The 14,441-nt window shown below is 36.6% G+C and overlaps 1 protein-coding gene across 1 annotated transcript; it reads right to left on the bottom strand.

Moving 5' to 3' along the window:
- Window positions 1-5,734: 5,734 nt before the first annotated feature.
- LOC121297815 (periphilin-1-like) lies at window positions 5,735-14,185 on the bottom strand. The gene is made up of 7 exons (XM_041224327.1): window positions 14,041-14,185; window positions 12,959-13,046; window positions 11,667-11,773; window positions 10,935-11,119; window positions 10,149-10,207; window positions 8,770-8,880; window positions 5,735-6,638 (listed from the first exon to the last, which is right to left on the bottom strand). The coding sequence occupies exons 1-7, from the start codon at window positions 14,046-14,048 to the stop codon at window positions 6,444-6,446; spliced, it is 753 nt and encodes a 250-aa protein (XP_041080261.1). The 5' UTR covers window positions 14,049-14,185; the 3' UTR covers window positions 5,735-6,443.
- Between the last annotated feature and the right edge of the window lie 256 nt (window positions 14,186-14,441).

Raw genomic sequence — 14,441 nt, 5'->3', positions numbered from 1 at the left:
GACAACAAGATCTGTCTTTGGGACAGTACGTTATACTGTTATACTTACACACACACACACACACACACACACACATATTTTTTTTTTTTTCTCAGTACGTTTGTTCTGTTGCTAGAAAAACACTCCAGGTGTATTTCTAGAGCCGCGCACGTTTCTGAAAACTCTGAATTGCGGAAGTCTAGCACATACACACAAATATTTAAAAATGTGTACCTCTAAACCTCAAACCAAAAATATATGCACTAAATGAACAATACCAGCTGCAGCATAGACAAAGATATAGTAGAGACGCACAAAATACCAACTGCAGCTTAGATTCCACAGCTTGACCAGGGACACAATATAAAAAACACATTTTCCTATGGAAGCAGTTGTTTTATATATATATATATATATATATATATATATATATATATATATATATATATATATATATATATATATATATATATATATATATATATATATCAGTATCCTAACATTTAACAGTCATAGCATTTACCTCATAGACCTTCTGTGTAATAGGTTTGGATTTGATAATCATTCCTATTCTCAGTGGCATAAAACTCTGCAATTGTGCAACAAGATCCAGGATTGTCACCTCTGGGTTTGAACAAGCTCTGAAAAAGGAAGTTGATCTCTTATACAAAGTTAGACGACTTGATTGGCTTAAGGAGCTAGGTGGTGCAACGGGCTAATTCACTGATGTGCTGTGTTGTTCTTTTTTTTTTTTTTGTGGGTTTGAATCCAGAGGAGTTCTCTCTTATTTTCAAAGGCTTTGTTCATTTACCTTATAGTAAATGAAAAAACAAGTTCTTCCATGGAAAGGAGATGGCATAGTGGGCTAATTCGCTAGTATGCCGCATTTGCCTTGAAATCCAGTTTGTTCATTTACCTTATAGTAAATATAAAAACAAGCTCTTCTATGGAAGGGAGATGGCGCAGTGGACTAATTCACTAGCATGTTGTGCTGTTCTTTGGGGACTGGGTTCAAATCATGTGGATTCCTTTATTTTCAAATGCTTTAGAAATTTCCCTTATAGTCAATGACAAAGCAAACTTTTCCATAGAAGTGAGATGGTGTAGTGGGCTAATTCACTAGTATCCTGTGCTATTCTCCTTTGGGGACTGGGTTCAAATCCATCTGCTTCCTTTATTTTTCAAAGAATTGGTTCATTCACCTTATCACCAGTATGAAAGTGAAGTTTCCTGTGGGAGCTGGTGGCATGGTGGGTTAATCCCATAGCTATCTCTCCCTGAAGACACTGGTTCAAATCCAGCCACTGGAGGTGAGTTCCTGAGGTAAGTAATGATTGTTGGTTGTGTTTCCACAGGAGGAAGAGGAGGTGGTGGCCTGCCCTGCAGAGGGAGGAGAAAGAAGGGGGGGGGTCTGCCCCCCCCCCTGGCCCAGAAGAGAATGGAAGGTGGAGTGTTGCTGCTAGAGAGAAGTGGAATACTAAAATGTTTTTACAGATAATTTACCCTAAATGTGAATAGACACCAAGTATTTTAGAAGTTAATAAATCATTGTGTTACTCTGGTAGCTAACACTACACTCTTCCATTCTCCTCTGGGCTAGGGGGGCCAGACCCTCCCCCCTCTTCTTTCTCCTCTCTCTCCAGGGCAAGCCTCCTCCTTCTCCTCCTCCTGTAGAAACACACCCACCATCATTATTTACAACCAACAATCATTACTTACCTCAGGAACTTACCTCCCAGCAGCTGGACTTGAACCACCATATTCAGCAAGCAATAGCCATAGGATTAACCCACTGAGCCACCAGCTTCCACAGGAACTGCTACCTGCATACTGGTGATAAGGTGAATGAACCAATTCTTTGAAAAATAAAGGAAGGAAACAGATGGATTTGAACCCAGAGCCCAAAGGCAAACAGCTCAGCATGCTAGTGAATTAGCCCACTGCACCATCTCACTTCCATGTAAGAGCTTGCTTTGTCATTGACTATAAGGGAAATTAATAAAGCATTTGAAAAAGTAAGGAATCAGCAAGATTTGAACACAGTTCCCCAAAGGAGAACAACACAGCATGTTAGTGAATTAGCCCACTTCATCATCTCACTTCTGTGGAAGAGATTGCTTTTTCGTTGACTATAAGGGAAATTAACAAAGCATTTGAAAATGAAGGAAGGAGTTAACAGGATTTGAACCCAGTCCAACACATTATTAGATTCTGTGAAGCGGACCAGAGGATAAATTGTGATTCTCAACTTGGTTTAATTTGTGACTTGAATTGGATTCAAAGCCAAACCTTATAGGTCTGTAAGGTAAATTAAACTTTTTTATTTATTTATTTTTTTAAGAAAGGGTTTAACATTTGTGCCTCATGTGAGACTTGAGCTGACTACCCTGCAAATCAGAGTCCAGTGCTGTTCAAAGTGTTGGAGGGACACTGACGAGGCAATTTAACACTACATCTCTCACCCTTTCCTACCTCGGGAAGCTATTGAGTGTTATTACAGGCCTTGTCAGCCTCTTTGCTTATATAACCTTTGTGGTGGTATAGATGCTGCTATAAATTAGTGTATAATTATGTTGCAATGCCAATAGATTTTCTAGATATCGCATTGGTTCTTTGCGTTAAAAAAAAAAAAAAAAAAAAAAAAAAAAAAAAACTATAAGAACAATTGTTCCTTGATGATGTTAAATTGATGGTCAATTTGAGAGAAAAAAAATATTGCTAGCCATTTTCACCAAAGTTTCATTGCTGTTTTTACTGCTTTTCCCCCATTATGTGGAGTTTGCTTTTTATAAGTTTTGGAAGTCTCAGGTTGCAATAACTGTTACATAGTTCACATATGAAATCATAATCACTGACCCTATATTAGACACATTTGTGTACTTCAACTGAGCACAGATATAAAACCCCTGCATCAGCAATGACAAACAATAACGACTACATATGAGCACTGTGAAGTATTGCATTGGTGACAAAAGCAACAGCATCATGTGTGTAAATGGACCTGCATTCTGGAGGAGACAGATACAGACTCCCAGTTCATCATTCCTTCACATTACTTCAACATACAATACTGTAGAAAGTTGAGAGAAGAATGTGTAGGTTTCTGGTACAATTCATGATTATCAGGATATTAATATGTCATTGGATCCATCCCGCCAAGAAGGATATTATGTTAGTAACGTATGTTAGTAAAATACATCCCTGCCACAGCTAACGTTAGCTGTCAGTATCATGAAAGATCAGCGTGACCTACATTCACCTTGTGGAGAAATAGAAGAATCTGAACTTGCAAGCATGTGTGGGAGTTATTGAATAGCCAGATGGTAAGATGCAGATAAAACAACATTTTAGAATTTTTCAGTTTATTCAAGTGAGTATTTCAGATGCATTAAAGTCAAATAATCTTGTAGGTAGCTAAAAACAAACAAACAAAAAAAACATTCTTACATACGCCACACATCTACAAATGTATACTAATGTTATTAGAAAATCTTGAAACATGAAGTGTGTACATATGCACATCATTAAATAGAATAGGGTCTTTACAAGTTTATTACAAGCCACAAAATAGACTTCAACATACATACTTGTTTTAAGGTTGAAAATAAAAATCCATTTTATGCTGAATTCATCAGTAATTATTCTATCAATATGTATGTATTAAAGTTTCCTTTAATAGTCACTCCAATAGCCCTGAGGGCCACATCTGGACTTCTGGCTTAAAAAGACAGCAAGCTACTTCAACATGAACTCTTCTGAATTAAAAAAGAAAAAAAAAAAAATTGAAGTCATGCTAAAGGAATTGCCCCAGTTAACCACTTCCTAAGGGGTCCATGCTGCAGCGATAAAGTTCACAGCACAGGAATGCAAATGGTATTGTAGGATATTGGGGTTAATAATGAACATAGCACATTCTAATTCGAATGCAAATGTCTGTTGGTATGTTGTGAACTGATAGTATCACAAAAGGCTTTGGTTTATTTGATAACTGCATTCTATATGAGGAGGACGGGTAGGGGTTGCCTGTATAGGTTTCTTTAACCTGACTAAGTGTTGGATGCTAATAAACTACATGTTTAAAATATGTCTGATAAGCAGACATCATTATGACTCAAGAGTGACCTGGCTAAGGCCAACTGTCTTTCCCGTAAAAGCACCACGGCTGGCTAATCAGGTTTTGGCATTGCCTTAGAGATAAGATTTAAAAATGCTGAGAGGGCGATTCATTCAGCGGTTTCCTGGAAATAAAAACTCCAAGGAAGCACTGGGAACGCCTTCCAGAACTGTCTCCAGTGGATTTGAAAAGCCACAGGCCCCCTGCTGTTGCTTGAAACTATTCCATTGTGAACGAACAGCCTGTTGAACCGAAACGATGAAGAATTATTTTTGATATAACATTATATTTAACAAATCCATCATCAATACATACATTTGTACTTGTGCTTAAAAACAGTCGATATGTCTTGGGTCTATATTATAGAATGTATTCATTGTCCAGTCCACTGATAAAAAGCAGTGTGCTTTTAAACATCTGTATTCTCTCCCCCCCTGCCCCCCATATGTCTTTAAAAAACGCTTTTAAAATTAGTCATCTGTGGTTTATTTCAATTTTGTCCTTGATCTCCAACATGGAGATCCCGTGGGTACGGCTCACGTAAATGAAACAGCAACACCATCTTAAAGCTTGTAAGATGAATATATAATGGAGCAGGAGCTGTAACAGTGCTGAAAACATTTAAGATTGCCTGTATGCCTTTTCATTATTAATGAACATTAAAACAAAATGATTGTTTGCATTATCAAAATTCAAATCAGTTCATTAAACTTACTGCCATTAACACTTTGCACTGTTCGGCTTTCAGTTATATTGTATTTATTAATATAAGCATGTCTGGTACAAAGATATCGATATACCAATTAAAAGTGCAAACCCATTTCTTTTAATGCATAAACATTTCCCTTTTCTACTGGAGTGACGCAGTAATAAGCCAGAACAAGCAATCATATGAAGACTAAAAATGATTTGTACTAAACAGAGAAGCACAGACAACTCAAATATAATTCTGCAGGCCACGGGGATTTAGCAAAATCACAAAATGCAAACATGCTTAAACATTCTAAGAATTTTGAAAATTGCATCCACATGTTTGTCAAAAACTGTCAAAACACTGAAAATTGTACAGGAATTGGACAAAAACTACCAAGCTTGTAGGATCTGCAGCAACCTTGTATCAAATTTCTCTGAAGTTGTTCTCTTTAACCTATATATTTACTTTGGCATTAAATTGTCTCTTTAAAATAATGACCACAAATTAATAATGAATTCCCGACAGATTATGACAGGAGGTGCAGACATTGGGAGCTATATGGATTTGTGGTCAAATCAAGCTTTGAAAAAGCTTACAATAGTACTATTTATTTTATAGTTAGGCTTGCTACTTTTCCATTTTAAATCGGTAAAGCTTGTTAAATGTCAAATTCCCCAAAAAAACAACAAATAAATTTATATAGGATAAACATCAGTAAAACCACTTGCTATTTTTTTTCTTACCAAAATTATCATTTAGAAATCATCTCTAGTTTGTGTAGTTTTTATACTTGTCTGTCCCGTCTCCGTTCCGCTCTGAATGGCTAGGGTTCGCTGTCAGTCATCTCAGTGGCTACTGAAGTTTCACCGTCAGTCATTTCATCCTGTTATGACAGACTTCATTGACTGAAGCAGCACTACAATGCTCTCATTTGTTTAAATGACTGTCAATCAAACCTGCACCAACTGTGCACGTTCATTTGCCAGCTACAGTGCCTGTCATTCAAAGCGCCTACATTGAAATTAGAGGGTTAAAGTGTAGGTAACTTTTGCTATTATAGGTATATATGGTGAGAGTTACTAGTTTGACTTGTAAATGGGGCGCAAGAGGAAAACACTTAATAAGTCTGTGCACAATACCCTAATCGATGGCAGTCTTGATTCCAGTGAGTCCAGCTATGCTGAAGCAAGAGAGGAGTGAAGCTTAGACTCTGGACAATAATAATAATAATAATCTTTATTTTTATATAGGGCCTTTCATAGTGGACCACCATCACAAAGCACTTTACATTGCTAGGCTGTGAACTGAGTGCAAGCTGTAAATCTGTGCTATAAAAGTCTGTGTAATACACTTTTATATTTTCTACGGCTTATTTGAGACCATTTTTTTAATTTGTGTAGGATCTTTGTCTATACAAGGTATAGCTCCGCTATGACCATATGTTATTTCAATGAGAATGTTGGTAACCATGGTTTTGTTGCATTCTGAATATGATAAAGGGAGTTCGCTAAATGAGACGTTTCTCAATGGCATACAAAAACGGTAAATTCTTCCAACAATAAACGTCGATATTAATAGTCAATTTGGCAAAAAATAAAATTTATCAAATAGTAGCAAGCCTAATTATAGTATGTACAGTATATAACTACATTAAGACTAGTGCTGTGTAGTTATGTTGGGACACCTTGAGTCATAATCACAAATGAAGTCCTGCATTGCCTCAACACACCGGAATCCGATTTCCTTGAGATTTTCCTGTAGAGAAAACTGGACTGACTGCTCCAGAGAAGGGTCCTTTGCAATCAACATTTTTACCACAATTCCAAATGTCTCACAGTCCTGCTTGTATACCTGTTTTAAAAACAAACAAAATGGCACAACTATGAAAATACATTAAAATAATTTGCCTCGTGTTGCAGCTCCTTTCAAGCCACTTAAACCCATACTTACTAGCCTGTCTAAACCTACTGTAAAAAATTACAACTTAGCAATACAGAAACAGTCCAATTTAGTTATTTACAAATTAAGAACGCTGGTACTGTCTACACATTTTAGGTTCCAGATCGGCCAGTAAGGGACACCATCCTTGAAATGACCATAATGCGTGACCATAATGAGATGCTGCTTTCACCACTGAAGGGTGTCGTGTGTATGCCATTAATAAACCTGAGACCACTGGCATTCCGTCTCATGTTTACATATTGTCAGCTATTCATGTAGTCTGATTGTTACCCTTTCTCATAAGCAAGTTGTTAATGCAATTTCTACCACAGTCTGGCCCTTGCACACTGAAGGTTTACCTAATGTGGCTATATCTCAGAAACCACTTGTTTGGTGTGAATAAAAGTCTGCATGGGTATTTGTTATAAGATTCTATTCTACGCTGTGTGCACAATGTATATGTATTCCACCCACCTCCCCAAGGACTTTTACTTCAAAGCTACATGTAGTTTAACTATATCCCCTTCAGTCATGATTTCATTTAAACTTAGACATTTTAAACAGTTGTTGTGTGAACTCTATGGAGTTCAAAAAGTTGCCCTGCCAAAACTTTGAAAATTAACATACATGCATTGTAAAAAACATACATAAGACAGGAATCTTAACATGATAGAATTATGCACACACTGACTGAAGGGGATCTAGTACCTAATGACAACCAACATGCTGCATCTCAAAACCTCCCGTCGGTCCACTATCTGCAGTCCTCTCTGTGAGTACCTGCAACAATGTAGTGCAGCAGCATAACTTTCTTTATTCACTCACACTGAGGGAACAATCAAACTCGAAAAGCTACTAGCCAAGTTTCCATGGAAACATGGCCTGTTAAACAGAGTTCAGGGAGAAAAGGTAAGAGAAGCAGACTGCAATATGCTTTATACTTAGTAAAGTGATTTGTGCATTTCTCACATGTTAGACTAGCATACTTTGTTAATATTGTTTACAGGTCAGCAGGATACGTTTGTTTTTGTCAAAATATGTACAGATAAAATATGCATGTTTATGAGGCCTTGCCTAAGCAGTCAACCTTCACCCAAATCTTTGCTCTCACACAAAGTACAAGAAACTGAGTGTTCATTAATATATTGTTATATGTTAATTTGTAATAATGTTAATGCTATATAAGTAGTATAAAATGGGGTAGACATAGTTTTTTTCATAAATACATACAAACTTCAAACACAACACGGCAGCAGCAACATGCGTTTAAGAACACACCCCTTAGTGAACAATAGCCTCCATGGGGTTTTGAAGCACCAGCCTCATCAGATATAAAACTGTAACATTCTTGTAATGGTATACTAACTGCTTCCTGAATGACATGTCGTCACAAACAGCCTGTTAAATATATCTTGGACTGTTTTTCCTCATTTTAAGTGGCATTTAACACTGTACTTTACTCTTTACTGTTTAATGATGCAGTGAAAATTCTTTGATGTTTTTAATTTCTGCACACATTTATTCCATTTTCCAGCAGTCAGAAACCCATTAGATTGAGTGATTCATACAAGACATTTATTAGGCCATTTGTTTCCATGTGCAGTATGTGTTGTTAAAATGCGGTTACTATACACAGTTACCCACCCTTGTGAACATAAAATAGACGCAGTAGGTTTATTTAATCAAGCATATGTTCTATGAAAACATCACTACATGAATAAAGAGGCCTTTTATACCATACAAAGAATACTGCCAGTTATGTAGCTGGAGAATTAGAATGAACCCTGTATTTAAAACCTCTAAATGCTATTAGGTGAGACGCAGACATAACACCGTATAGGACGACATTAATTGCAGTAAACATTTAACATTACACAGCTGTTAACACTATCGCAGAAGTAGCGAAGTCTTACTTCAAACTGCTTCTTCAAAAATCAAGGACAGTACCTGGTGGAACAGGCAAACTAACTAAGTTCACCTGGAGGCTTAACTCAGGTCCCTGACAGAGTGCACCCCCTGCTGTGAAGCCGATTAGACTGACCTCTTCGATTTCTTTCCTCTTTTGCTGAATGGCTCTGTTACGCAAAGCAGCGCGGGCCACCAAAGAGGAAGGCTCTTTGATGCCAGGTGAAACCTGCTGGAACATCTGTTCCTGAAATAAAAGAAAATCATCAATATTTACAGTCCACCCCTGTTAGAATAATTTAACGATGTATCTTACTGTACGACTATCCCAATTTAAACACTTCCCACTCTCACTCTCTGGAATGTAAGGCAGGTATTTGCAGCTTTGCTGCTCTGGGAGACACTATACTATATTCAGAGTAGCAGCTTCTTAACAGGATGTTAGGGGTGTCCTTAAAAGCCATCACAAATAAAAGTATATTTTGTTCTTAACGGATGGAAGAATAATTATAGCACCATACAATGCCAACATATAAAGTATTTAATAATACTAAATGGTACTGTTGCACACAAACAAAAGCTGTGGTAGCTACAAAACAAGAATTATAACTGGTCACATGTTGCACATATGTGCAATACTAGAGAATGCGACGGTTTAGAGGTCACTATCACGTTGGGACAGGCTAAAATGATTGCCATGATCTATTATAGATATAGAATCATGAACATAGTAGCAATGGTTGTCCAGCAGCTGAATCCACAGAGAAAGATCCTAAGTGGCTTCCACCCTTTCATGGCTTTACACCTGCTCCTAAGCATCACATCAATTGCAATACTAATAATAATAATAATAATAATAATAATAATAATACTATACACCCCAGTGATAAATATGCAAATAGTACTTGTCAGTGCGTTATGAAGCAGGTGATGTGCTAGCTGGGATTAATTATGCTCTGGCTACATTTCAAACTTAAACTTAAAATGTATTTTTTGGTTGTGAAAATATTTGACAATACACAGACCTCAGAGTAGAACAAAGGAGCCTGTCAGAAAGGTATGAGTCGACTCCAATAGAGAAGAACACAAGATTCCTACTTCTGGTTCACATTGCCTGTGTATGAATATATAACAGTGCCAAAAAGCTTTGCGTTTGGGAAGAAATACTGATTATGTTTGCTGTGCTGTTGTCAGATGATGAGGGTTTGTCTGGGTTAGGAACAATGCCGGTGGAATTTCTCAACACTGAATGTATGTTGTGCTTATAAATCTAGAGGAGTTCAAATTACCTTGAAACATAAGCACTGCATGCTGAAAGAAAGTCGGCAAATCGATCAGATCTCAAAAGTGTCACACTGTTCATTAGAACTATTTTTCAAACTGCGTAAAAGCCTGAGGTATCACAAGCGTAGATTCGTTACAATAGTACAAACACACCATTCTTGATTACCTGACTGATAGGACTAGCCTTGTTTAACCTGTTAATGAACTCGTATACTTCTTTAAAATTCTTACCTTAACTGAGAAATTAGACTCCAGACTCTTATTATTTTTGTTTGGAGATAACATGTTTCCTTCCAAGAAGAAGAAAAAATACAGATACATTAGGTTTAAAATAATGTACAAAAGCAAACAGCTTTCTAATATAGGCTGAACAGCAGTCAGAATGTAGGAAAATGTCAACATTGAAAAAAGTACTAGCACAATCATTATAAATTAAGATGAATAAATTACCTGATAGAAACAAAAATGTAGAATGAAGAAAATAGTGTGACCTTTCAACTTTTAAATAAAACAGGTGTCTACTGCACATGATTTCTGGAGTATCAGGAAGCATTTCAAATCAAACACAGGCTGGAAAGTATGATGGCAGAGCTGGAGACATTCAGAATGATTGAAGGCCTGATAAGATAAGGAATGCCAACTACAGTGGGGGAAACTCAGCTCTTTGGCGCCATCTGCTGGCCTCATATTCAAGATCTTACAATTATACAATGCTGCCCCTTGTGGTAAATAAATATGTCTCATTTTTCATGAAATTACCAACAAATAAACTATAGTTTAAACATTTGAGTTTACATTAATATGTCTGTCTATCTCTCTCTCTATATATATAATGGGTCATACTGAAGTTCATGTATTCTGTGTTTTACTGTTGAATGAAAAAGCAGAGTAAAAAAATGTTATTTTAACAATGAAATGCCATTCAGCAATTTTGTTTTTATAAATAGCTTAAATAGACAGCTGTTGGAAAATAATACACATATCATCACTGTAATCTGTTCACCAGCCTACACATACCTGTCAGATCTTGTAACTGCTCTGAAGCACATTTACTATCTTTCTTTAAATCACAGTGGTTGGCAGTTGATGGGGATGTTGCATGTGGTCTTTTAGGAGACATGCATCTCTGTGATCTTACTGGTCTTTGGAACCTACAACGGAATCCTGGTGTTCTGAAAAAGGGTTCTTCTTTTCTAAAATACCTGGAACAAGACGACAACTGGACATGTTGAATCCCTTAAAGTGTATCATTTAAAACAGATATCCTGTAGTTTATAATCCCCTGGATTTCAATTGTTTTATTCATCTATTCAGGTCTGTTGGTACCATTATTCCTTAGTTATAAAAGACCACAATGACTAGTTAAAATATTACAGTGAAATAGCTTTTCACTGGACAACCCTACAAATATGTTAAGTAATTACATCAAATAGTATTAAGCTATACACAACTGCAAGCTTTGTAAAATTACTGACACAAAAGGGTTGTACAATACCCACCATCAAATTACCAAAAACAGTTGTGTACTGAGCATAAAGCCAATATCTCAAACCAGAAGTTCTTTACATGACCCCTACAAGGCAGCCATCTTAGGTAACAGGTCAAAGAGTAAGGAGCCCATGGAGTTTCAGAATGTTTTTTTTTTTGTTTTGTTTTTTTTAAAGATATCAGCAGACGAAGTAGCATCGAACAATTTACCAAAAACACAAGCTCTTGTAAAGTTGCTTAAATTATCTATGGAGAGGATACCTGGCTTTGAAAAACGGTCTCCCAAACCGAGGTCTGAACATTACTTCTGATCTGACCGGAGGAGGTCTCAATGGACTTCTACTTTTTCTGGAATGTCTCCTGTCGTCCTAAATAGATACAAAATATACAGACAGACTGGTTTTCCAACAAGACACCATCCGAGTCAAAAATGCAAAAGGTACACTATACACAGAAACCAAAAGGGAAAGAGAAAACCAGTTTTATTAACAGTGCAATTGTTCATTTACAGGGAGAAGCTTATGCAGTCATGACTTTTATCCTTTCATCTGACAGTCGCTCACAAGCTTCCACCAAATGGGTAAACCAAGAATTTCACTTCCTTCAGCTGCTTTTCAACGCACAAACATTTTACTAAACAAACAAACTAGGTGGATCATTTCCATTTTGTTCTGAGTATCCCCACATCACAGGCCTGTTGAGGACACTGCATCAACGTAAAGGAGGAGCTTAGATTGTCATTTTCTATGCTTACTAACTTATCTAACAAAAAATGCTTCTAAAAAGATTCCTTAAAAGCTAACTGTGGTAAACATTAGCTTTGCACTGTGCACTACATCCTGTACAACACTTACATGCTTCCCCACCTCCCTGCACCCTTTATCAGCCTCAAGTCGTCTTTGAAGGAAGCAAGAGAATCACACAACACACATAACAGGATACAAATTCAAATACATTAAATATTAGGAAAACTGAGATAATCACAGAATTAAAGGTGTTATTTTGTTGTGCATAACGTGCAAAGATATTGACAATATTACTACAATAGACACACAATATAAGTTGGTTGTCAACGCTATAGTTGTAATTTTATCAACGTTTCCCATTGGATGAATATAAGATTTCTAAAGGAGAGCTTAAAATATTATCAACCTTTCTGTACCTCAAGAGGTGGCAACCCTGGGTGGCAAAAGATAAGCTAATTTCTGCAAAACTACCCTATGGCAGTTCCATTAAAAGGTGAAACAACTTCCATAATGAATATTTAACTGTTGGCTGCCATCATAATACATTTAATTTGCCACCCCCTTCTTTTGCCCAAGTAGATGAGATGATACAGTGTACACTTCCTGAACACATGTGTGTACTTGGTGTTGGATAAAACTGGTTTTAATTGTGGGCTTAATTAGAATATTGCGCTGCTTAACAAGATTCGAACGTCCATCATCACCGCAATGGGGGCACAGACTGAATGCACAGTCTTCCCTGAGTGTATAGGAATTCATCTTCACACATTACACAGGAAACACTGCTGTATGTATTTTGTATTTTACCTTGGTTTCATGTTTTTTGGAACTTCTGTTTTCACTCTTTTTCTGCCTCTGATCATTTGATTCATGTTTGCCATCTCGTTTTCTTGAACTCTAGGACAGAACAGTATTTGTTACATGTATTGAAGCCTATATAATAATGAGAACTTTTTACTAGCGTCAATATGGACCAGTTAAAACTGCTTTTAAAAAAAAAAAAAAAAAAAAAAAAAAAACACAAACACTATACAACCGGACTAAAAATAGATTCTGTATTTTAAGGAAAGGGAAGCACGGGTTTGATCTAAAAAACGTCTCCCTCAAAGCTGCGCTTAGTTTGTGGTCAGGCAGAATTAACGGCTCTGAATGTGTTGCATCCTTTGTCTATCAAATGTTTCATTCAAACAATGTATTGAAAAAAAAAAGACATTTTGGAATATTTATTATCCAAATAGTAGCATAGAAAATTGAGACATAAACGTATAATTTGAACAGATGCTTGTCTTAACAATTCCTAGCACCCACAGACTTTAAACACAATTAAGCTTTTGTTATTCAAGCAACAATGTTTGTTTAATTCAAATTTTTCATTCAAATTTTACCTGCCCCGGCAGTGACATTTGCTAAACAATAAACTAGTTCCATTCAAGGTAGCGTTAATGGGCAACCAGGAAATAAGCATTTCCTGAATTACACTGAGAAACCATCACAAATTCTACACAATTAGACAAACTAATTAATGGTACAGCGTGCTGCTTTGCAAAAATTGCAAGGTACTGCAAAGTTAATCTTAATTTGAGCTTTAACCCTTTGCTTACCATTTGGGGCTTTGACGTACAAAATAAGGCACCTTTTGAGTCTTCAATTACTTTCATCTGTCAAATTTCTGTAAAGGATTGTTCTTTCTTGTCAAACAAATTGTGAAACTTGTCCTTCTTACTTGCGCACACCGTCACCATGTAATGCACGCATGTAAAATACTAGAACCGCCGTTTTAAATGAAAAAAAAAAAAAACTATTTTACCAACTAACCGACATTTCATAACAAGCTGACCCTTTACTTTTATCAAATTACATTTCATATTTCAAGGGATTAAATAACTTACCATTGCATCTCTACACCACAAACAGCAAGTGTTGATGTACAGCTACGTTAATGGACGACCTAGCACCACTTGTTTCACTTCACTGACACTGACTGCCGCATGCTAGCACCACCTAATTATATCTGTATAAGCCACACCTGCAGCAACCGACTAACACAGACAAGGAAATATAATGTGGTATTTTAAATTGGTGATACTGTACAGCACGTGAGACACGAGTTTGTCACGTGTGTAATCTAAAATCGAACTGTATAAACTATGCTGATAAAAAGAATACCGACTCCTGCAGAATTCAGGGAACCAGTGCGATACGGCAATATGTTTACAATAGCATTAGTAGTCGTAGTAGTGTTTACATTGTATATTGCTTACATTTGCGCATTTAAGTTTAAAATATATGT

Source organism: Polyodon spathula, chromosome 23, assembly GCF_017654505.1.
Source record: "Polyodon spathula isolate WHYD16114869_AA chromosome 23, ASM1765450v1, whole genome shotgun sequence".
Lineage (NCBI taxonomy): Eukaryota > Metazoa > Chordata > Actinopteri > Acipenseriformes > Polyodontidae > Polyodon > Polyodon spathula.
Note: the sequence above shows the minus strand (reverse complement) of the source record. Positions and strands in the feature narration are given on the sequence as shown.